Source organism: Onychostruthus taczanowskii, unplaced genomic scaffold (genome assembly GCF_017590055.1).
Source record: "Onychostruthus taczanowskii isolate IOZ18803 unplaced genomic scaffold, ASM1759005v1 scaffold78, whole genome shotgun sequence".
Classification (NCBI taxonomy): Eukaryota; Metazoa; Chordata; class Aves; order Passeriformes; family Passeridae; genus Onychostruthus; species Onychostruthus taczanowskii.
The window spans coordinates 1,516,623-1,540,203 of record NW_024505671.1 but is presented as its reverse complement, the minus strand read 5'-3'; the positions used below and the strand labels follow the sequence as shown (position 1 = coordinate 1,540,203).

General features: G+C 34.2%; 1 protein-coding gene across 1 annotated transcript in view; it reads right to left on the bottom strand.

Annotated features, from left to right (window-relative positions):
• Window positions 1-23,581, bottom strand: part of ADGB (androglobin) — a 99,892-nt gene that overhangs the window by 34,200 nt on the left and 42,111 nt on the right. The window contains exons 13-21 of the mRNA XM_041423501.1: window positions 23,013-23,157; window positions 14,657-14,702; window positions 12,928-13,093; window positions 10,984-11,047; window positions 9,246-9,348; window positions 7,999-8,131; window positions 6,410-6,524; window positions 4,802-4,969; window positions 2,664-2,802 (exon numbers count right to left, since the gene is read on the bottom strand). Coding sequence (XP_041279435.1) covers window positions 2,664-2,802; window positions 4,802-4,969; window positions 6,410-6,524; window positions 7,999-8,131; window positions 9,246-9,348; window positions 10,984-11,047; window positions 12,928-13,093; window positions 14,657-14,702; window positions 23,013-23,157 — 1,079 coding nt within the window. The remainder of the gene's footprint in view (window positions 1-2,663; window positions 2,803-4,801; window positions 4,970-6,409; window positions 6,525-7,998; window positions 8,132-9,245; window positions 9,349-10,983; window positions 11,048-12,927; window positions 13,094-14,656; window positions 14,703-23,012; window positions 23,158-23,581) is intronic.

Here is a 23,581-nt window from a genome sequence, read left to right as displayed (position 1 = left end):
AAATGTAGCCCCTGAAATGTGCCTAAATGACTGTTAAGTATTTGAGACTCTTGAAAATCTGTGCCACAAACCTACAGTGACCCGACTGGCTCACTATTGGGCCCTATGAAACCAGGACAAGGTAAATAACATATGCAACAAAGAGCAGGCAGGCATCCTGCTGTGCTTCCTTTCCCAGGAAACATCACATACCTCTATAAATTCAGTACCTCATGATTGCCCAAAGTTCTGCAGGGCCCCTTTATGCACAGTTCCTCCCAGAATACAACAGAAGAGCCATGCCACGGGGAAGCTCTCAGTTTCAGATACTTCCATCTTTTTTTTCATATATTCACATGGCACGGACTTCCATTTGTTTCTTGTGGCTCTTCTGCTAATTGCTCCTTAGGGATGGATGATACTTGGCAGTCAAATAGATATGAACAGATAATTTTCAGGATGGCTTCTCAGAAACTTTGCAGGCATGACCACTAACTGCAGTAAATCATAATCCCTGCCCTTGTTAAATCTTGAGATTAATTCAGCACACAGTGAAAAATGAATATGCCAATAAAAAATGGAGGTGCTGTTTCAAAAAAAGCTCAGAATTGACCTGATATCCTTGCAGACCCAGACAACAAAAATATTTCATTCATCTGTTATGGTAGTTTACACTGATGTCTGTTACGTTCCAAAAGATTACAACCTCAAGTCTTGACAAGACTTGACTAACCTGACAATGCAGCAGAGCTAATGTGGGGGCAGGGCATTCAGCTGATGCCAATCCTTCTAGGCCTTTCTACAATGTAGTTTTCAACTGGTATTTCCTGCTATCTACCTCTTTTTCACTGACAGTTCACTTGGTTTATGCTTCATTTTTTTAGGTTTCTGGATGGAACCTGAACAAAAGCATGCAATTACTCCAAAGCAACTTTTATTAAGCAGGGCAAAATGTCAATAAAGGTCAAAAAATGTCCAATATCAATAAAACCAAAGGGAAACAATTACCTTTCCAATCCAATAGGGATCTCTTGTAATTTAATTTTAGAAAAGAGAATAATTTAAAAGGACATATAGGACACTGGAAGAAATAAAACTGAAATAGAACTTTCTTTCTCCAAATATTTATTCCACTTTAATTCACTGCCCAACTCCTAAAAAATATTCTGTCACAGTGGATCTCATACTTTAGTCATTTATATGAGATCTTTGCTACAACCTGTCAACTGTGCTAATTATTCAAATCTATTTTAAAAATGTCTTCTAATGCTGACAAGTGTTTAAGGGGTTTTTTTTGGAATGCAGGAATCAGTAGTACAGTAATCTTTAAAAAATGTGACAGGTGTTGTTTACTTTAAGTGGTTTGATAAATGTTAATATGCTGACCCTTGTAACATATGTTTGTCATGGGATGCAATTCTCTGAAAAATACCTGATGTCTCACAGGAAGAATAACCTTCAGAAGAGAAGAGATTTAGAGGAAAGTTCCCAGTAAAGACAGAGAAGTTTATGTGCTTGTAAGTGCTTTCTTAAAGGGACAAAAGTATGACAACATTGTGTCAGTAAAGATATTTGTATAAATTTGAATTTAGTTTTTATACTATTTTTCCAGAATAAACTGACTAATCAAAAGGCAGTTAGTATCATTTTGTTTGATCAAGTAGAAACACTTTATTCTGTAAATTCACAATAGACAAAGAAAAAGCTAAGTACCCACAAAAAGCCTTCAAATGGTGCTCATGTCTCTTCCCATCAATCAGATAAATTATTTTTCTGTTGTGATATGAAACCATGTATATAAGGCTTTTATTGGCAAACTACATGCTAGCATTAATAGATTAAGAAGCTACAGAGACTGAAAAGTAAGTCCTAAAATGGAAAAGATCCACATATTTTGTTGCCAGGCAAACTTAATTCTAACTGTGTAAAACTCCACAGCTGAATAAAAAATGAAGCAAAGAAACAGCGGGAAGAGAATGATCCCTGCTTGTAATAAATAAGTTGGCCTTCCAATGGTTCTGTCAGAGTATGTTCAGATACACAGCACACCCTGACCACAGGCTGGAAAAGAGGCAGCTGGTGCTGCAGCCAGTTTCACTACATGGGTATGACTAGCCAGCCAATTAGCCAGGCAACACAGTCATTTCCCAAATAACAAGCTTAAAAAACAAGCAAGCAAACAAAACAATAGAAATTTAAGTACACACCCCCCTCCCCCCAAAAAAACCCAACCAAACAAAAACCTCTCAACCCAACACCAAGAAAGAGCTGAACTTTAAATGAAGGTACTAACTTGAGTCTTCCTTCACTCTCATTCCGTGAACAATACAGGCATTTAAGGTCTTTCCAGCTGATAATTTGAATGAAAGTGATGAGGTCCAGTACAACAGGTAAAAAAATGCAGATATTTGTTAATGTTTGTTAATTCTGACAAGTGTAACTCAAAGAAGACCAAGGGCATTTTTATAAATTAACAAATGGTAAACAGACTTTCTGGAACAAAGAAAAGGATCATTTCTATTCTGAGATGAGCCTCAGATGTCCTGTCAACAGTAAAAGTCTTAGGCTTAAAAATTAACTGTGCCAACTTAACCAAGAAAAAACAAGAACAGAGAAGAGTTGGCTTCCTTGAAAATAAGAATGGGCAGATATATTTGAAGTGATTAGCAATATCAATACATTACCTGAAAACACAGTGTCATCCCCAGAAATATCAGTGGCTTCAAAATCCAAAGTAAAGGATCTGAAGGCAAATTTATATCTGCAAAATTCCTTCTTGTCAAATACACATTTGATCAAATACCAAAATGCCTTATTGAAAACCTAAAATCAGAATGAGGAAAAGCATTCAAAGAATGACTCATTTATAAATATTGATTTATATTACTTCTCATTATTGTTTCAAAAACTGTTTCCCTCTTCTCTTACCATTTATAAATGAAATATTTAACTTCCTCTAATAAATACTGTACCTGAAAATTAATCCCAACTGTAGAACTATAATGCTTCAAGACAACAACAGAGAGAAAACCCGTTTCATGCTTGGTTTAATAAAACAAGAAAATAGGACTTATTCTACGGTGTGTTTATCACCGAGATACATCCTGGTTTATATGTAGGGGGTTGATGGCCTCATACCAGAGGACAGAAGAACAAATAATAATGACAATGAGAGTTCTAAACTCGAGGTTTCAGAATAGAGACAGGTAATTTAATGGGAATGCTTTTGGGATTAGGAAGTGTCACAGCATGGGAAGATTTGGCTCTATTTTTATGCTTTGACATATTGTTTCTCCTTAAAGAGCAGAAATCCAGTATTTTCCTCCCCCACTCCTAGTAGATGGGAATTTTAGTGTCTTTTACAGAACTTGTTTCATAATCTGAGTTTAAGAACATAATAACAATTTACTGGAAAATACAAGATTTTTCTATTTCATTGCCCTTAGTTTCAGATTTTTCTGATTCCTGAAAACATATTTTATTTATTTTAATACTAATAAACATGTCCTTTATTTTTAAATTTGTAAAACTAGGGAAGAAAGAATACAATAGATCCTTTCTTGTATTCAGAACAATTTTTCACTGCTTGTATCAAGGACCGATAATTTCCTTATTTTCATCCTTGAATCAAGGACCGATAATTTCCTTATTTTCATCCTTGAATCACTGTCAGCTCAGTGCCTTTCATTTATCTAATTCTGTCATTTTTTTTTCAGCTAGACATTGGTCTTCTTAGAGGAGGAGAAATTAACGGACTTGTGTGTTTATGACTACTGAATTTTTCTTTAGGTCTCAAAGTTTTGCACATATTTCACATGAGCATCTGCATTTAAAATTTGTTTATTCCATTCCTGAGTTCAAAGCAAATTCTTTTTCATGGTGGACTTGGCATGTAAATTACCTCTTTCATGAGTGGTGCACCTGTAATCATTCTTTATAAATTCTTTTATTTTGCTGAATTTGAGCTTGTGTCCAGCCCATGTATAAAAGTGCTAATGTTCTAATTTTTAATATCAGTGATTATAAAAAATATTAAACCCTTTTTTTTATTCAGTCTTCTAATCTATGCATAAACAGTCTAAACTGCATGAGCATTCTAGTACTTTGATGAAAATAAATTAATCTGGAATATATAAAATACTAACTTTAGAAAAATCAAGTTATAGCAATATGATCAATATTTGCATACACATAAAAACTAGTGTATCTTCTATAAAAATGTTTTGTTGCAATCTTTTTATAATATTGGAAAGATATAGCATAGAGATCTACAGAAAAATGTAATGTTTTCATCATCTATCTTTAATTTATTGCACATAGAGAGCAGAAAAGTTGAAAAAGAATGCTGTAGTTTCAAGAAACAGAGAAAACCAAATTGGAATAATGTGAACTCATTACTGCCTTCAGAAATATAATCTGTAATAATGTTTTCCTGTTCCATCAACATTAGGCACAGAAAGCGACCATTAGACTTTTCTGCATTTCAGGCAGTTTCTTTCAAATTCAAAATGAAGTTTTAATATAAACACAGCTCATGCTTTCTGCCCCAAAGTATGCTAAACGAGATCAACAAAAATAGACTCAATTTAGAATGTGCTACTCTGTGCACACTGAAATTTCTCTTCTTAAAAGAAGATAATTATCATAGAGTTGCAAGTTATGTCATTTGGGCTTAGACTTTATAGTGAATGCCACATTCACAGCATGCAGGTGGTCCATGTTAAGTGCACAGGCATTGTTTTGAAGAGGATAATGACAACATTAAGCAGTTATCCAGATTCTGTAGCTTTTAGATATGTGCTCGTTCAAACTATTTGCTCACCTTGCTGTTTTCTTTAGCTATTTTAGTATCATGGAGGCCAGGAGGACAATAAGCTACTTCCAATTCCTTCAAGGCTTTAGGAAGCTCATCCTTACTGCTGTAATTATTTATCACATTTCCAACAGCACTCAGGATAGCTGTAGCCTGTTCTATAAATCGAATGCTCTCCTGAGGAAAGAGAATAAACCAAGCATTAGAATGATTGCCTTAAGATTTTCTTTGGTTTCTTTCTGGGCCATGAAAGAATACGGGTGTTTTTTCTGTGATGAAGTGCAAAACTTTTGGAATTCATTTGGTTGTTCTTAATATTATAAACTGTAAAATCGATTATGTCTCTGATATTCAAAAGCATATCAACTTCTCACTGATTTTAGCTAGTGAAGTAAATAACAGGCACCATAAGTTATATCTATTAATTGTTTCATTTTTCCTATATCATTAATCCTAGGAAATGTAATCAAAAATAAGATCCATATAGAGACTTTCTACTGCAGTGACAATAGTGACAGCTGAAGTACTCAGCATATTCTGTTACACAAGGACAAATTAGTATTAGTATCCTGCTGAAAGCAATGATCAAATACATGCTGCCTAAAACATCCTTATGATGAATAATCTTCATCAGGATTTCTGTGCAAGCATGTGGACGCTTTCCTGCAAATGACAGCCTGCAAAGAAGTTGCTTCAAAAAGAAGGACAGGAAAAACCCAAGGATACAATTCTGCTTTATTTTCTTGATGTGAAATAACTTTTCATCAAAAAATTGAAGGCAAGGGGATAGTACAGCCACAACATATTTTTAATGATCCAAATTCTTATATTTCAACTTCTTTACTACAGTAAATGTGATACATTTGCACAAGCTGTTTTAGTGCTCTATTATTAGGACCCAGAATCTACACTGCTATGTAAATTTGCTGTTACACTCACCCTTTAAAATGTTTTTGCACAAATGTTCTCTAGAAAATATATTCCCTCCCCTCAGGGACTTCAACAAATATTTGGGCCTAATGCTTGCTAGAGAAACCTTGAAAATATGGATGACAGTGGTGTCTGGATTATGGACAATGAACAACAAAAGTTGTAGTAATTTCTCCCCTGGGCCTCTTATCTCAGCTATGAAAAGTTGTTTGATTAAATTGCTCATTTTACATATAAAAGTTGCTTTCAGACCTGGTGAGTAATATGTGATCTCATGGGACCAAACATACTTCACTGATGCGAGATTTTATTTAAATAGGCTGGTATTTTTAAATATTAATTAATATTTTTACATGTATTTTATGACATGCCTCAAAGAATGAGTTATACCCTACCCTGACATATGTATTTCAACAAGAGCATTTTTCACATTTTATGCTGCACTTTTATGTAAACCACAATACTACCAAATTTTAACTTACATATTTATGTAAGATAATTTTTGTACTATGCATCCAGTACCTGTCATGCTGTAAACCATATATCTTTTATGCCCTTACCAATTTCATATTAAAATTAATACTATACCATTGAAGATAATAACTCAATGGAAATCCAATACTACTTCACTTTAATTAGTAGTTAGAAAACATGTTATCACAATGTTTGATTAGTCATTATGCACACCTTCTGAAGAGCTGGCAGCACAGCATCCTCTTCTCCAAAGACACATGGCACCATGGTACACAGCTGAATGTGGTGCCCTATGGGACAAGTTACTGTGAAGAGAAGGATGTGTCGCCTAAAATCGAGAAAAAAAACCAAACAAACAACTTTTTAAATTTTTTTTTAATTGCAACAATTCTTAAGCTTTTCCTTTCATGCAGTTGGTAACATCACTGTCAGAATTGTATTTAGGTGAAGAAGCTTATCCAGGCCACAGATTCCACGTGTTAACCAGAGATTCAGCAGTGAGAGTAAGAAAGGAGAGTTCATGCCCCCCGGACACACTGGTAATTTTTAATTACATCTTCTTTCAACTGAAATTTAAAGGCTCCTTAGCCACTAACAGACAGTGGGAAGAGAATACGTTCCATGCTTACCAAGTGACTTCTCTTTTGGAATGAAATGGGGAAGTGATCAATAAGCCCATTTGCTCCCACACCTTTTGTAAATGAAATCTGACTCTTGTCTCTGACTGGAGTAAAGAGAATCAAAGGTGGGAAGCTTATAAATTTGAGCTGATAGTATATATTTAGCTTATCAGGTGCAAAAAGATACACATTTTTGGCCCCCCTACAGTACAGAGAGATACAGCTTTTAGAAACTACACTGAGAAAATACATGTGAATCCAGAACTAGATGTGAATTTAGTCTATAAACATAATAATAACTATTCCAGTTTTAGCCTGAATCAAAACAATAAAGAGCACTATTAAGGATCTTTGGCTTAATTTCAGTATGCTAGAGTTGTGGTATTTTCTTTCTATGCCTATTTATTTGACATATAAATTACTTAATTTTTTAAAAATACATTTCGCTTCATCTCTTTGAATTTTAACTGATAATTTTCTCTTTTTGGGAAAGTAGAAGGACTCAGTTAATTAGGCAGGAATATTATGCTTATGACAGGACATGAAGATGTCATTTTTCCCAGTTTCCCTGGAAGAGTTTTCCAAAAATAACATAGCAAGGGCTCTTGCTTTTTATCTATTCTTTATTTAAACAATCAGCCAATGCCCCACACTGAATATTTAGAGTTACATGCAAAAATAAAAAATCACATTAAGCAATATGTGAATGGGAAGTAAGATATGCAAGACTTCATGGATAACAGAATTTCTCCTGTCAAGTCTCTTGAATCCTTTTTCAAGAAAAGCATTGAAACTTCCTATGGTATCACCATGCTTTTACAGTTCCACCAAAAATGCTAATTCTTACATTTTTCTTGCTACGCCAGGGAACATTTCAAATCGTTCTAGTTAGAAAGATTCCTACTTTTAAGTAGGAATTTGTAGGAATTTAAATATATTTTTTAGCAAGTCAATGTGATTTTTCTTGTTAAATGATCCTAAGTAAGAGTAAAGAACTCAGATTGTTATAAAAGTGTTGGTAAATTCATGGTAATTTGGCAGTCTTACCAAATCCTAGCTATCTACCAGTCTGATACTCCCAAACTTATGTTTTAGGAAATAAACTCTTACTGGGTTACTGTGCAAACAGTCATTTCAAGCCTTAACTAAAGAGTTGGGAGAGAAATGAAGCCTCATACATACCCAACAGGAAGATTTACCACAGTAGCTTTGGTTGCACATGTATGCATCTTTAACACAAGTTCTCCAGGAGTCACAGATTTCCAAGAGAAATATTCAACCGTCAGCAGACCTGTTGAACGTTCTTGTTTAGCACCTAGGTTAAGAAAACAAAACAAAACAAAACAAAACAAAACAAAACAAAACAAAACATAACCCACATAATGGGATAGTGAATAACATTCAGACACACCTATGCAGAATCTGTAGCTACTTCACACTCATTAAAATATTCATTTAGGTTTTGCTAACACAGAAAAACACAGTCACTTAAATTTTATTGGTGGTACAAAGCATGGCTTATTTGTACTATTTGCTAGAAAATAATGATTATAAAATGTGTTTCTGAGATATATACATCTGATGCCTTGAGTGGCTAGATGATGTTAAAGAAATAAATAGGTATTTAATAAAAACTTGAGGCATCACATCAGACATCTTCCAAGTCACTTGAGGCTGCTGTAAAACTCCAAACAAATCCTTTCTGTCCACATGCAAATTAAGTAAACAGCCATAAAAAAGATTATATTTATTTACATTTATAGCTTACAGTTTAATTATTTTAACAGAATGGTCAGTTTGGGTTTCTCAAGCATTCTTTTGGTTCTCTCTACTCCACTCTAGATGCATTAAATTACATCCATGTCAAGTGTTTAAATATCTGATTAACCTAAGCCAACTACCATAAAATGCTCTCCTGTATTCCATCCTATGTTTTTAATACAAGGGATTAATATTTAAATAACTCAAGTTGTTAGGTCTTGGAAAACCCATCTTAAATGTACTTGAGAACTTATTGTGTACCAGTTTAAAAATAATTTCAGGAATTTACTTTTGTTATAGTGCTGGTTTTGCTGCACTATGATCAGCTAAGGCATAAAGTAGCTTGCAAGAATGGAATTTGTAGAAAAAAAACCCACAAGAAACACAAGGAAATCCATTCCAGCAATATACAGATTAAAAGCTTCCAGCAAATAATAATAAACAGAAAAGGGAGGGATTCTTTCATGAAAATGCTCACCATCAGTATGAAATAATGATGAAGTATTGCTTGACTATTAGTGTATTTCTTAAAACAAATTTGATTATTTCAAACTATTGCTAAATTCTCAAACTGTGCCCAAGTAAACAACAGACAAACACAACGGCACAAACATACTCAAGAATGGGAAAACACAACACTGCCATGTACTTTTGTGCGTTGGCCTTACCTTCAGTAACATACCAGTATACTAATGCAGAAAAGCTAACCAGGATTTCAATGGGCATCAGACTGTCCACAAGTAAATAATAGAAGACTTCCTCATTAGAAGACTGTATAGAAAAATGGATGTTTGTTCATTCACTTGCACTGAATGCTGTCCAACTGGCCTTATACAAAGTAGCACTACGATTTTGGATATGGTGACCTTAGCTATGGTATGGGAAGTAAGCAATTAATTGTCACTACTTCTTCCAAATTTCAGACATGTCATTTAAGCCCAGAGCCTCATGCTGCATGTAAAATAGTGTCCAGTTAAGAGATAAAAGGAAACAGAACTTTTATTTGCATGAGAATATATCTACTTTTATATTATACTGTCATATGTACCTAACTGAAATACTTTTACTTGCCAAACAACAATTAACAGAAGACCAAAAATTTTGGGTTTTGCTGCAACTTTCTGATTCTAATTAATTACAGAAAGCTTAAAAGAAATAAGTACTCTGAATTTGTAGATATGAGTGTTCCTCCCTTACAAAGGGGTTTTTCTCCTACAAATCTCTATGAGGACAACATCTTTCTCTCTTAACTTTAATGCATTATTCCTATGCCGATATTAGAAAATATAGAAGGATTCTATTGTTCCTAGTAATTCTTCAAAATCTAATGGTGAATGAGCTTCTTTCTTCAGAACTATTACAGTACAGGTCTTCCTGGATATTCCAGAGTTATAGAAATCCATTTTTGGGGTATATTTATCTTCCTATTGTAATATGAAAATGTTCTTTTGTAAGCATGATACAGAATTTACCTAATACTGATACAGAATTTACCTAATACTGTAAACATATCATCTCTTTCAATGTTAGAAATTAAAATGGTTTTACAGCAGAGGATTAGGGGGTTTTTTTGGCACAAGAGCACACAGGCTTACACAGTCTTAATGCTGATTATGGCTTACAAAAGTATATCGTGCAGTCATTAGGAACATTTCTTGTGATGTGATTACAGAGAGGTGGGAAATTGCAGGTGTACTGCAATTATGGAGCATTAATCCATGTGGTTAACCTTCTCAGTACAGGATTTTACATGAACTTCACCCCTGGAGTTTACATTTTGGTACTCTACAATTACACTTCAGATACACTATAAAATAGGAGCTGGGACAGGATATTCAAGCATGTTGAATAACCTTCTGATAATATGAACTAATGGCAGCCTTAGAGAAATTCCATTATTCGAATGTAACTAGAGAGTATTTCTAAATCCCCGCAGGAGAATGCCGCAAATGGCAAAAGGACTTAGCATTTACAGAGAAAATGGAGTGTTATGCTAAACAGACTCACAGTCTGGGTTTTAGGTAACAGGGGAAGATGAAGGAGTATTGAAGAGCAGATTCTGTAGCTGGAATTAAGTTCAATTTAGACACCAAACTGTTAAAAGATAGTTTTAAATCAAAATAAAGAGTGGTTGGAGTTCTGATTCACTATCATTTTTCTCCACATAAGCCAATTTTTGTTATTGTGCAATAGCATTCCACAGTGTTTTTTATTTTCTTAAACACATATATATAATGCTAAATATTTGCTTGCAAAGATACATTTGTACTGACTACAGTAATCTTAATACATTATTATTTTTCAGTAATAGCAGTACTCTATGTTCTGCCAATATCCTTTAGGATTATATGTATTATCTAATTATGTAAGACTTTGAAAAAAAAAAAGCACAATACAGTCATTTACCTTAAAAGATGTCTTCTGATAGTTATAAGCATATGTATGTGGCTTGTGGAAAACATACAGCTTCCTAATATAAAATTGAAATATAAGATATATATATGACTGTAAGAAAATAACCAGCAGAAATTACATAGTTTAGGTAAATGCCTATTTCATAGCACAAGACATTAATTTCACTTTCACAAGTCAGACTCAGCTATTTCTCAAAAGTGGTTCAACATTTTTGGTTATAATAAAGGTGAATAAGATTAATCTCCAGAGAAAGCAATGGAAATTAATTCATATATTTGCTGCATTTCAACATTTTCCATTGGAGATGAGGCCACTAGTTTGTTTATTTTCTACCTGTAATTGGTAACATGCTAATATTACTCTAAAACTTCCATACTCACATAAAAATTACTGTAGTGAAATTTTATACAAAGTATAACTGAAAGATGGACTGTTTTATCTATTTTATTAACGTTTTTTCAGTCCTATGCTGTTTGCAGAACTTCAGAAAGCAATATAGTTCCTGACTACAATTTTTTCCTGGTCTTGATTTCACCAAGGGAGACATAATTGGCTTCAGCTTTAATGGAGGATGGAATTAGATCCGAACCAATGCTGTGGTTACTCAGAAACTTCACAGGAATCCTGATCTACTGCTTTCATATCAATTCCTACAATGACTGAAATATTCCTCACTTCTCAAAGTTGATATGGACTATGAACACTCTTCTTATTTTCAATGTATCTGAGAGGTAGGCATGACAGAGAAGGAAAAGCTTTCAACTGAACAGACAGGTAATACCAAAATCTTAGATGCCTAATTTCTTCTGAGGGATAAATTCTTCAAAGGTCAATGAAGATGCTCTGTTAACAGCTACATTATCAATTGACTGTTAAAATAAACTCTCACTCATTTAGAGATAAGAAACTGACAAATGCTTTGGCCTTAATGAATATTAATATTGGTCTACAAAAGGTCAACAGTACTTTAACATTTGGCTAATAAGGTAGAAAGTTCATATTTCATATTCTCTGTATGTGAGCTAGACTTTTAAAGGAAATTAAATTGGTTGTGATGCTTTTTTTTTTTTTTTTCCTTGAATGTCCTATCTTCCTGGACCTAGGACTACATAAAAGAAGCATGGAAATCTTAACAAGGCCTAAAGTGACCTATGACTTTTTATTTCTAAAGTTCCTGTACTGCTGGCTGGTATAAAACTTATACATTCTCCTTTAGAGAGTGAGTAGAGTTTAAACACTTATTTATAAAAATAGAAGCTTCATAAAGAAATCTCAGTTACACATTTAAACAGGAAAAGAACTGGGTGAATTTTCTCTGATAAAATTATTTCCCTCAGCAATCTTATATTCTCTAAAGGATATGTATTGTACCAGGCTCCTTTAATCTGAAAGACAGAAGCTGAAGATATGATGCTACAAGTACACTAGCTTTTTTATGTTTTCAGAGGCATAAATGCCTTGAAATTATATTGAAAAGGGAGTGAGATAAAACATCTAGTTGATCAAGCAAAGCTCTGCTGAAGGCAACAGATTTTAATTTTTTTTTCTTTAGAATTGTGTTGTCTTGATGCAGACTATGCCTGCCCAGTGCCTCATGGGGGGTAAAAGCACCTAATGGCCACAACACTCCATGACCTACAATCTTCCACCCCAGCTGCAGTCTGCCAGCTGCTTTATGGAGCTGGTGGTTGTGCTCTCCACTGTATTCTGGAGGACATACCCAAGGCACAGAGCAGGGCTGCAGCCACAGACCCACTGTCAACAGGGACAGTACATCTGGTCTGAAGAGTAGCCTTGAAGTCACCCTGAAAGGCAGGGTAGCTATACAAAGAAGACCTCTTTTGAAGATGCAATTTTTATATAGCCATGTTTTTAATTTTACCACTGTAATACAGTATATTGTATGGAATAAAACCCAATTCCTCTATTCCTTACTGGAAACAAGCACAGAAGTCTTCAAAGGTAATCCAGGTTTCCCTGGAAACTGAAATATTTTCTGATGCTGTTTCATCCTTTGATTTAGTCCCTGTCTGGCTCTTCATATCCGTATCAGCTCTTTCTGATGCTTGTTTTGTACTTAAACTGATATTGTCATGTTCTTCTGCAAAGACAAAAAGACACACAGAGCCAATAGAGTGATGATATGCAATTTAAACTAGTGTAATTCTCAAAAATTATCCTAAAATTACAAGAAAATTACCCATACATCAGTTATTATGCATACAGTTTAAAACTAAAAGCTATCCCACTAACCTAAAGAACTCAAATGGTGACTGAAGCAACTCTATACAGAAATATAGGGTTTGCATCTGCAACTGCTTAAGCAGTCTGCCTCAGTAAACTACCACATATTGAACTGTGCCCTAGAATCTTCAATATCAGCTAGTTAGGTATACATACATGTGATTTCTGCAAACCTAAATTCATCTACATAAAGAAAAATATATCCCCTTGTCCAAAGCTCCTATTCAGTGAAAGGTTAATGAGGCAATATTTTACAACCCACAGAAAGAAATGCAGAGAAATTTGGAGGACAAAAAGGCCTAGCCTTGCCTCTGGTACTTTATACCCCTGTGATGCTACTCACACAAATCAGTCTAACTACTTCTAAACAGAAAGAGATTTGAACTAAATCACATCAGAAAATCAGAATTAAGGTCAGATTCATAACAAAATATAAACACGGAGATATGTAGCCAGATTTTGCAATCGCTCAATAACTTTTTGTGCTGTAATGTAACTTTCTCTACATTTATTCTCTGAGGTTCATATAAGTAGTTACTGAAAATGTTTGACCTGGTCCAAAAAGAAGTTTTGAGATAGTTCAGCAACTGAGAATAGAAGAACTGAACAGTTATTAATTTAGAATGCTTGCTGAGGAAAAAAGATGAGGTAATATTCAAACATAAGGTATAACAAATGAGAAAGCTATTAGAAACATACATAATTTATATTTAAATGTGCTTTGTAATATTTCATTATCGCCAATACACACAGAGTTAATATGTGGCTCTAAATTAGTTTGCACCTAGTTTTCAAGAACTGAAAGAAAGGCAGTATAAGGAAAGGCATCAAAGGCCTTTTTCCTTTCCTTCAACTATGGAAAAACTACTTGAAAGCAGAAAAATCTAGACTTTCTCTTCAGTTTAAGCTAGAATGGGTGTTAGGCTTCTAGTAAAACAACGGCAGTGCTCTTATTTTTAAGAGCCTCTTATTTTTGTGACCAAATCCTTCAAACATTCAAAGTAATTTAAAAAATGCAGTATTCGTTTTGAAAAAAAATTGAATACTGTTCAAATGATGATGTAAAACACATTTCAAAGGAACACACATTAAAATGAAAGCTGGTTTTTGGGGTTTTTTTGCCATTTTTCAGGAAAAAAAAAGGAAATACTATAATTCACACTTCTTAAAAAAAGAACTCTCTGTTCAAAATCCATCATATTTTCCTGGAGAGTAACTTATGAGAAGTGCTTGAATATTTTTGAACACGAAACTGAATATATTACGTAGTTATATATACAACTACCCATTCTTTGAAATCTTTTCTTGTAAAACCAACACCCATAAATAAGACTGCTGATGTATGTACATGAGGATTAACACTGACACCAAACAACATGGGAATGGTAAAACTCTGACTATAAACTTTACACACCCTTACCTTCACTGAGTACCTCTGCATTTTGTTGCAATAAGGGAATGGTCTCCTATATGTGAAAAAAACAAAACAAGGAAAAGTAACCATGGTCATTATAATCTTGTAATATTGTGTTAGAGAAAATACCTGATTTTGGGGCAGTTCTTCCAGAGACAGAGAAACAAGCTGGTAAGTTATCATCATGGGTTTGGGCTGCATTTTTAAATGAAAAATAAAAGTAGCAAATTTCACCATAATACCTACATCTATATCAGCAACAGACAGATTGATGTTTTTCTAGAGAAGTACATATCATCTGCAATGTGACATAAAAGCTGTTTCATATAACACTTCATTATTAAAACAATGTTCTTTGATATTACTGTTTTTTGACAATAAAGTAAGTTTTATTCTAAGAACTAATATTCATATTCTACAACCAATTCAATTTTTTTCTGTTTCCATTCTTGAAAAATAGATAGAGGACTCCTTTTCCAACAAGCATTTCTTGCTGTGCAAGTGACAGTACACAACTGTAATTAGCAACAGAATTCTCAATTACAATAGCATCATTTGTTTTCTATCACTGTATAAAAAAAAAGTAGCCTCTTTTTTTTAATGCTTTTGGCAAACAATTTTATCCTGGTCAACCCCAGCTCCAAGCTAGAACTGCTGAACTAATATGAATGCAATATAGCTGCTGACACTTGAAGTCCAAATGCCAGCTAGTTAGCCAGCCTTTCAGAAAGTCCACTCATTACATTTACAAAGACAGGGTCCTAGTCTTTGAGAGATTCAAATCTTTGATTTAAAAACGTGTGCCTAGTCATCCTTCCTTCTGACTGCCCTCTTGTCTGCAATATGACACACACTGAAAGAGTCATTTCCACCTCTTTTTTTTTCTTTTGTGAGTTTGGGCAGGAGAAAGACTTGGCAGTTTCCAGTTCACTTCCTATTTGAATGTGGTACTATTAATGGCTTAGCTGGACCAGCTTTGCCTTTGCAAAGACAAATATTAAAGCCTAAAAAAAGCTATTACAAACAAATTTGCAAGCTTCATTTCATCCTAAGTCTCCCTTTACCCAGATTTGTCACTCTTCTCCCCACTCAAACTCCTCATACATACCCTCATATATCTTCACATGTGTTAAAGGTGCCGATGCTGAAGCTGGTAGCATTGACCTGGCCAGCAGCTGGACACACACAGTGATTTTCTGTTCTGCATTTTAAAGAGGAGCTGTGGAAGCTATGCTGACTTGTAGCTTTTATACTTCTTTAGTACAGTCAAGAAATATATTTTGAGGGGCAGACAGACATAATTTAGACAGTCTGAATTAGACTGGGTGGTAGGTCATAACAGTACCTAAATCTTGCACGAAGTGATCGTGCTGGAAATCCAGGTCTGTCTCAACCCTCCTATTACAGACTACCCTGCATACACTATGTGAAGGGACCTGTGAATGTTTCCTTAGAGGAAAACCTTATGGCTTCCTACTTTAATTTCTATCTCCAGTAAAAGTCTTCCTGCAGCATTTTACAGAATCCTTGTGGGCTCAGGACATGGGAACAGGCTCAGGAATCTTGGAAAAATGTTAGGTGTTTGATATTCTCTGAATTAACAAAGGAAGGAGCTGAGCAAATAAACTACAGATTTAAGAGTCTCTATCCCAAAACTGTAAGTGGCAAATAATTTTATATGCATAATTTAACTGTAATATTGTTTATTTTGGGAATTTGGAAGTCCCATTTTGCACAGCACAAATCTGAAATTCTATTCCAAGTCTGTTATGGACTTTTGTTTTTTCTAATGTTCATGAGTCAAAGCTGAGGATAGATCTCAAATAAAGAGCAATTAAGAGAAAAATTAAGACACTGCTGAAATTGTTAACACTTGGGTTAAGAATTTAGTAATGGAAATATATTGCATTTTACAGTTATTTTTAAGATTTATTGTTTTTCTATGAGCTGAAAAGGACACATCTCACAAATATCCATGTACTTCAGCTCCTGTTTGCAGAATTCTGTACACAAAACTGTTGAGAACAAGTCAAGCTGTGATCACTTGTCATGTCCTATTGAGAGTCATGTCTCAGCAGATGAGTCTGCAAAATCACATGGACTATCTCTTCCCTTTAAACTGTGACTTTGGAAGTACACATGCACAGAGCTGTCATATTTCTCCATGTGAGCCTACAACTTTCAAAATTTCAGTGTTGCCAAATTTCTTGTGGGAGTCACAGGACTTACCAAACAGATACATGTCAGCTGTACAATTTATCGAGTTTCTTCTCAGAAATCCTGGGCATGTCCAAAGTACAAAAGGGATAAGGTCTACTGTATAAGCCTTGGAGACTGCAACATCTGTACAACAAGTCTAGCACTTTCTGCCCAATACAGTGCTCATGGATAGTACACATGATCCATGCTTCTAGTATGGACATGAGGTAGCTTAATATAGGGCTACTTTGTCAGTACTAACAATTGGCAGCAGGAAAGCCTGGAGTGATACAGAAAATCCTCAAAAATTGCATCAACAGAATTTCCAGTAAAGAAGGAGAATGTGCCCTGGAAAATCTGGATGCTTAGTAACTTCATGCAGTCTGAGCTGTGAAGCCAGTCTAACCACAGCTGTGTAGAGACCCCCATAGGTTCATTTACTCAGTTTTTGGAGCACAAACATAACACAGAGTCAAAAGCTGCCTGCTTTTTCAATGGTACAGGATGTGTTCATCTACCTAATCTTCATTGACTTGGAGACAACTGGAGTGTCAAGAAAGTTCTCATTCTTTTATGCTACTGCCTCATGTACTGTGCCTAAGACATTGGCACAGAAATAGAAAATAAAGCATTTTTCCTCCTTAATGAACACACATTGCCTGAAAAGTCAGCTCTGCTGCCACAGCATCTTATAAAGAAATAAATCAGAAAATACTTAGATCCAGGTGTGAAGATGGAACGAGGCACACATATTTCGGGAGAAATAATTGTTCTTCCTTCAATGAATGGGAAATCTGAATGAAAATTCTGTAGATGCTTAAAAATCTAATTTATCATATCTTAAATTTCATAATCATTAATGCATATTTGTAAAAAATCATGGTAATTCATAATTTTATAGCTATCATATGTTCAAGAATTTAATTCCTATTTTTCAGCCTCCTAATATTAGCTATATTTTTATGTTATTCAAATCTACCAAACAGTAAGTTTTAAAATTTATCTCATATTCTTATAAAAACAGTTGCCTTTTCTATTGTACAAATTATGCAAGGCACAACTTAACACATCAGTTTTTCTGTGAAAAACAGAAGTCTTAAACAAATAAGCTCTCTGACTATAAGTGCAGGTGAAGGAATAAAGTTTCAGGTACACTTTTTTAAGAAAAAAATCAATTTCAATTCCTTCAAAAAGACAAAGACAACCAAAAATATTTCTTAAGGTCTAAACTTCTATTAAATTTCAAGGTTTGATGTTGACCTGAGAGTTATATCATCAAAGAGTTTTGCATTTACAGTCATTTGGAGAGTCTTTTTTTTATTCCTCAGTCACTGCGTTCACTAAATGGAACATCAGTTCTCATTTTACCTGCAATGTGAGAGTAGGTAACAGAGGTGGGCTTTCAAAAAAGGAAATGTTATAAAAGAACAAACATCTGCAAAGCTGTGCACAAACTGAGATATAGAAATAGCTTAAAAATACTGGATTACAAATTTGGCACCTCTTTTACTCAGTCTCTAATGTTGAAGCTGCCCAATATGTATGTGCAAGTAGATAACTGTGCGTGCATCAAAGTGCCTCTATATCACAAATGTCTAAATGCCTCTTCTCAAGTCCCTCTTCTAATTCACGTGCCTCATATGTCATGCATAATTTTTCCCTGAAAATAATAATTAGGGAATTTCCATTTTATGCAGGGTGAAGTAATTTTCAATATGATAAAATTTGTGAGGAAAATAGATTTATTTCCTACCTAGCTCTCCTGGTGACTCAATACCAATTTGTAGCTCTTATGAAATACAACACAAGAAGGATTGGAGAGAAAAGAAGAAAAAGCTTGTTATGACACAGCAGTCAGTAATGTCTATGGGAAACATGAAAAGAGCACACAACAGAGCGTGCAAATTAAATAGAATGGTATCAGTTGCACACGAGAAGATAAAACTGAGTTTGAATATATAATTGACAGACTGAAGAAAAACCATAAAGGAAACATGAACACTAAAGAACAAGTTTTTTGTATTGTGTCACTGGGAGAGAGTGGAAACTCTAACACTTTTGTGCTAGAAATTAGCATTGCCAGGGAGCTTGACACTGAAGAAGCCACAAAGAGAAATATGAGTGTTCTGCTTAAGATGTATGGCAATCAGGTCAGTATATTAAAATATCTAGTAGCCATTGCACATACTGATGGTAAACATATTCTGATTTTCTTGCTTTGCATTTCCCCAAACAGAACACATGGATCCTTATTCTCAATGGAATTGGAGATAAGTTCTATCAAAAAATTCACCCCAATGAAGAATACTCAAGTAGGCTTTTGAATGGCAGATCTACAAGGAAACATCTATCTGTTCCAGGATAATATTTTTCTCAGAAATGCTTGACAAAATTACTGTTGCAGAAATCTGCAAGACTGTGCAATTTATATATGATGATGGCTTTGTTTTTTTCCTGGCCACAAAATACTTTTACATGTATTTCAATGTGTGCTACACTTATAAATTACTTAATTTCCTACTGAACAAGAATAAAAGAAAGCCTCTCCATATAAGAATTTGGCCCTATGTTATAGAGTTTTTAAACAAAAAATTAACAAAATACATTTTCCTAAGAACGGTGTTTCAAGATCAATTAAACTACCAAAATGAGATATTTTAAAATATTTTTTCCTAATGCAAATCCAAATGCTTCCAGGACTGTAAAATCAGTGAATGGGAAAGTCAGAGAAAAAAAAAAAACAAAAACAAAACAAACAAACAAACAAACAAAAAACCAACAAAAAAAAACCAAAAAAAATTTGAAAAATTCAATAATGAAGCATTTCTATTTTTTGGCAAGAATACTTTGAGGACATGAGGGATAATGGCATGCCTTTCAACTTCATATTTTTCAAAGAAGGTACACCCCGCTCCCAGAATTTTGTCTTTCATGTATCACTCATCTCTGTTTCTGTGACAACAGATCTTAGGAACAGTGATTCAGATATTCAAGTAATGTTACTTCATGCAGTTTACATTAGAGAGAATTGAAATATGCCAATTTAAACTTCTCGAGCATCTGGCACAGCAGCTGACTGAATTTCAGTCAGCTTAAAGCATAGAACTGCTGTATCCCAAAGATTTACCAAATCTGTATCAAAGGTTTTAAAGCAGATGTCTCCTGACTAGTAATCACACAGTTTAAAATGGAGACAAGGTTATTCACATTCAGTATATTGCAATACAAAATTCTAAAAATTAGCAATAATATAGTGAGTTCAGGATATCAAAGTTTCTCTTTCAGTGTTTGTTTTTTTACTCACTAATTGATTTGTTTTTAAAAAGTATATATTATTATATCAAGTTTAAAAACTACAGAAAGCAAGCTCGTCCTTTATGAATTTGCGAGAAGTATCCACATAATTTTGTTAATGAAAAGATTTAATATGTGAAAAAAAAAATTGTTCTCCAAGTTAAAAACCATTTTCTTCTTTAATCTGTAAAAATTAAGTTCTCCTTGCATACTCTAGCTATTAACAGGTACAGCATTTTTCAACTGAGGTTTAAATTGAGGCAAAAGTAAAGTTCATGTACAAGTCAATTAGCTGTTCATAACTTCTTACATTTCATGCCTGAATCAGATTGCCCTCTGCCTACATCACATTCATGTCTTCTTCCAACCATTCCAGCTTTATCAGTGTCTCTCTCATGTATTTTCATACTTGCCCTTGTCTCTCCTTGACTGCATGTCCTACTGTGACAGACCAGCCTTCTAAATCACTCTTGGACTAGAGCAGAAAATCTAAGGGATGTTTCACACTCCTTTGATGCTTCCAGCACATAAACTCCTATTAATTTGCAACTAGCCAAACCTATATTTGTACATCTAAAGACTGAAGTAATGAAAACAATAATTATTATATGTTACTTTGCAATTATATGTTAGAAGATGCTACTTTGTTTTAGGGAGATTTTATGAAGCTTGTATTTTAATTGTCTGTTCTGTTTATGTTGGATATTAAGTTTTGCACTTTTAAGATTGGTTCTGAGAGTGAAGGGGGAAGAAGAAGCACAGAGTTTGCAGAGATTGCACTTGGTTTGCATTCTTTCTTTTGCTGCATGTTGCTTGCAGCATGGACAGTGAGAAAGTGCTTTCTTTTGATTTTAGTTAGTTTTTTTGCTAGCTGAAGCAGAGAGGTTTTTTGGACCGTAGCTTGAGGTGTTTTTTTTTGGAACTGTTCAAACTGGTTTTGGACAGAAAATTTAGAAAAAATATCGGAAGCTCACACTGTGGCCCATTGGGGCCTGGGACACGGCATTTCCAGCACAGGAGGGACTGATAAGAGACTGAGAAAGCTGAGCTACAGCGCACAAAAAGGACTTTCTGAATTTTCCATCTCTTCAGAACAGCAAGAGGTTTCATTGTTCAATATTATTCATTTTTTTTTTTCGTGTTTGTGAATACTTTGCTTCTTAAATAAACAGTTTTTTCCCACTTTTCCCCAAGGTAATCTTTCCCAAACTGGTGGGGAGGAGGGGCCACTCAAATTTGCTTTCCAGAGGGACCTCATCTGGAGGTTTACTTCCAGATTTGTCCTAAACCAAGACATACTTACAGCTCCTTTTTACCCTGCTGCTTTTTGTAATGATTTTTGTATGATACCACTATTTAAAATACTTTTAAAGGCAAAGTACTATTGAAATACTAATTAGGCTACTGTTTATTATAAAATGTAGACAAAATACTGAATAGCTAAGTATATCACAGCATCACAGGTCATAGATATATTCTATTGTAAAGCATTCTTCTTCACTGCAGAATAGCTTTATTTTAAAATCATTAAATCTACTAATGATATCCACACATGTACATTATCTAAACACACAGTATATATACAGAGGGGAAATATAAAAATGGTATGAAGGTACTTTGCAGAGGAAATATAAATAGACACTCCAAAAATCACATAGAAAATTACTTCCCATTCATTAAAGAATTTAAAGCCAAAAGAGAAATCTATCAAATGGTCTTCTGAGTAGTGTTTGCTGCAGTCAGAATGAAATTGAAGAGATGCTGGCACATTGCCACATTGAGTTACTTTGTAGGCATTGAGCAAATGAAACAACTTCAGTGGAGCTCTGTTTATTTCTTTTTAAGTGACTATTTAAGTCTTTATTTCTCTATGTTGCAAACTATTTCCCTATATGAAATATTCTTTCATGAAATGTACTGCTCAGAAAGTCTTTGAAAGTATCACTTTTTATCTGTTAAGCCTGTAAGATTTAAATATTAGAAGGAGCATTTTGTTGAAGATTTATCTAAAAGCAGACTTTGGTAGTATATACACATTCAATTTAAAAACAGAAACAAACAAAAAAAAAGTATTATAAAAAGCAGTAATTACAACTCCCCAAAGTCATCCTGGTAATGTTTCATTAAACTTTGGTAAGATTAACTGGAAAAATAATTGGAAAATTACAGTGGAGACATCTACCTAGCAACTAGCATTGGCTTGGGTGGTTTGAGCCAACTTGTAGTCAGTGCTGCAGCCAGTGAACCTGTTTGGAGGAATGTCATTCCCTCACAGAGTTGCACAGGAACCTTGAGGCTCCAAATCATAGCTGAAGGTTCCTTTAGAATGCAGAGATTCTGAAATCTAAGAGCAGGCCAACTGAGCAGTGAAGCCTTACATCTTTTTCCAGATCTAGCAGAAGTCCTTCCATTCAGTCCTAAATGATGATGCCATTTTAAGGCATTTGTTAATAAAGTTTAAATTTTTCTAGTCACATGCCTAGGTACATCTTGCACTGCAGTAGAAATAAACTATTCATAATATAAAGTAAGAGTTATTTAAAACACTGCTGACTATCTTCTTATGATACTCCCATCAAAAGGATTTTGAAGAGCAAAACCAAGACAGTGTTAGCAATAGAAGTGTTATAATGTGAGGGAAAATGATAAAAAAGAAAGTTAAAGAAAAGGCACTAAGAAAGATTTCCCAACCAATACACATCAATGTAACTATAAAGTGGAAAGGGTAGGGAAGTTAGTTAAATAGCAAAGGAAAAAGCTTTCTGAAATGTCTTTGAAAACATATATTTCAGTATTAAATAGTTTTATCTTTCACTCTCCTTTGTAATATAAAACTAGGTCAAGTTTTAAAAAATAGAAATATTATTACCTGAGAATAATCTTTTGCATTTGAGTGTCTCCCATTTTGATTCATATCCCCATTACTGTCACTTTCATTTTCATCAGTTTCAGTAACAGAAGTGAGACGGGATGTAGTATGAAATCCTTTTTTGAGGCCAGACTGTGGAAAGTAGCTAAATAATGAAAAAGAATGCAAACACTTTAATCCATACATTTTCTTTCAAATGACAGTCTTCATAATTTCGTAAGTCTTCATATCCTTAACAAAATAGTTAGTTTGTGTGTCCTTTATTTTGGAAGATTCCTAGGGCAACACAGAATCCATATCTTCATATATTTCTTGTCATTACTGGCTTGGCACTACACACAAACCTATGACAGAAAGACCTCTTAATTGACCCTCAAAAAAGCATAACCCAAGCCAGCTGAAAACTAGATGATAATGTCAGAAGTGAATAAATTACTATGGCCCCTAGACAAGAAAAAAAAACACTACTTCAGTGGAGATAAGGCAAAAAATTAAAATGTTTTTTGTCAGAATACTCTTTGTCTTTTCCCTCAAAATGGGTCTCCATAGCTACCAGACCCCCAATACAC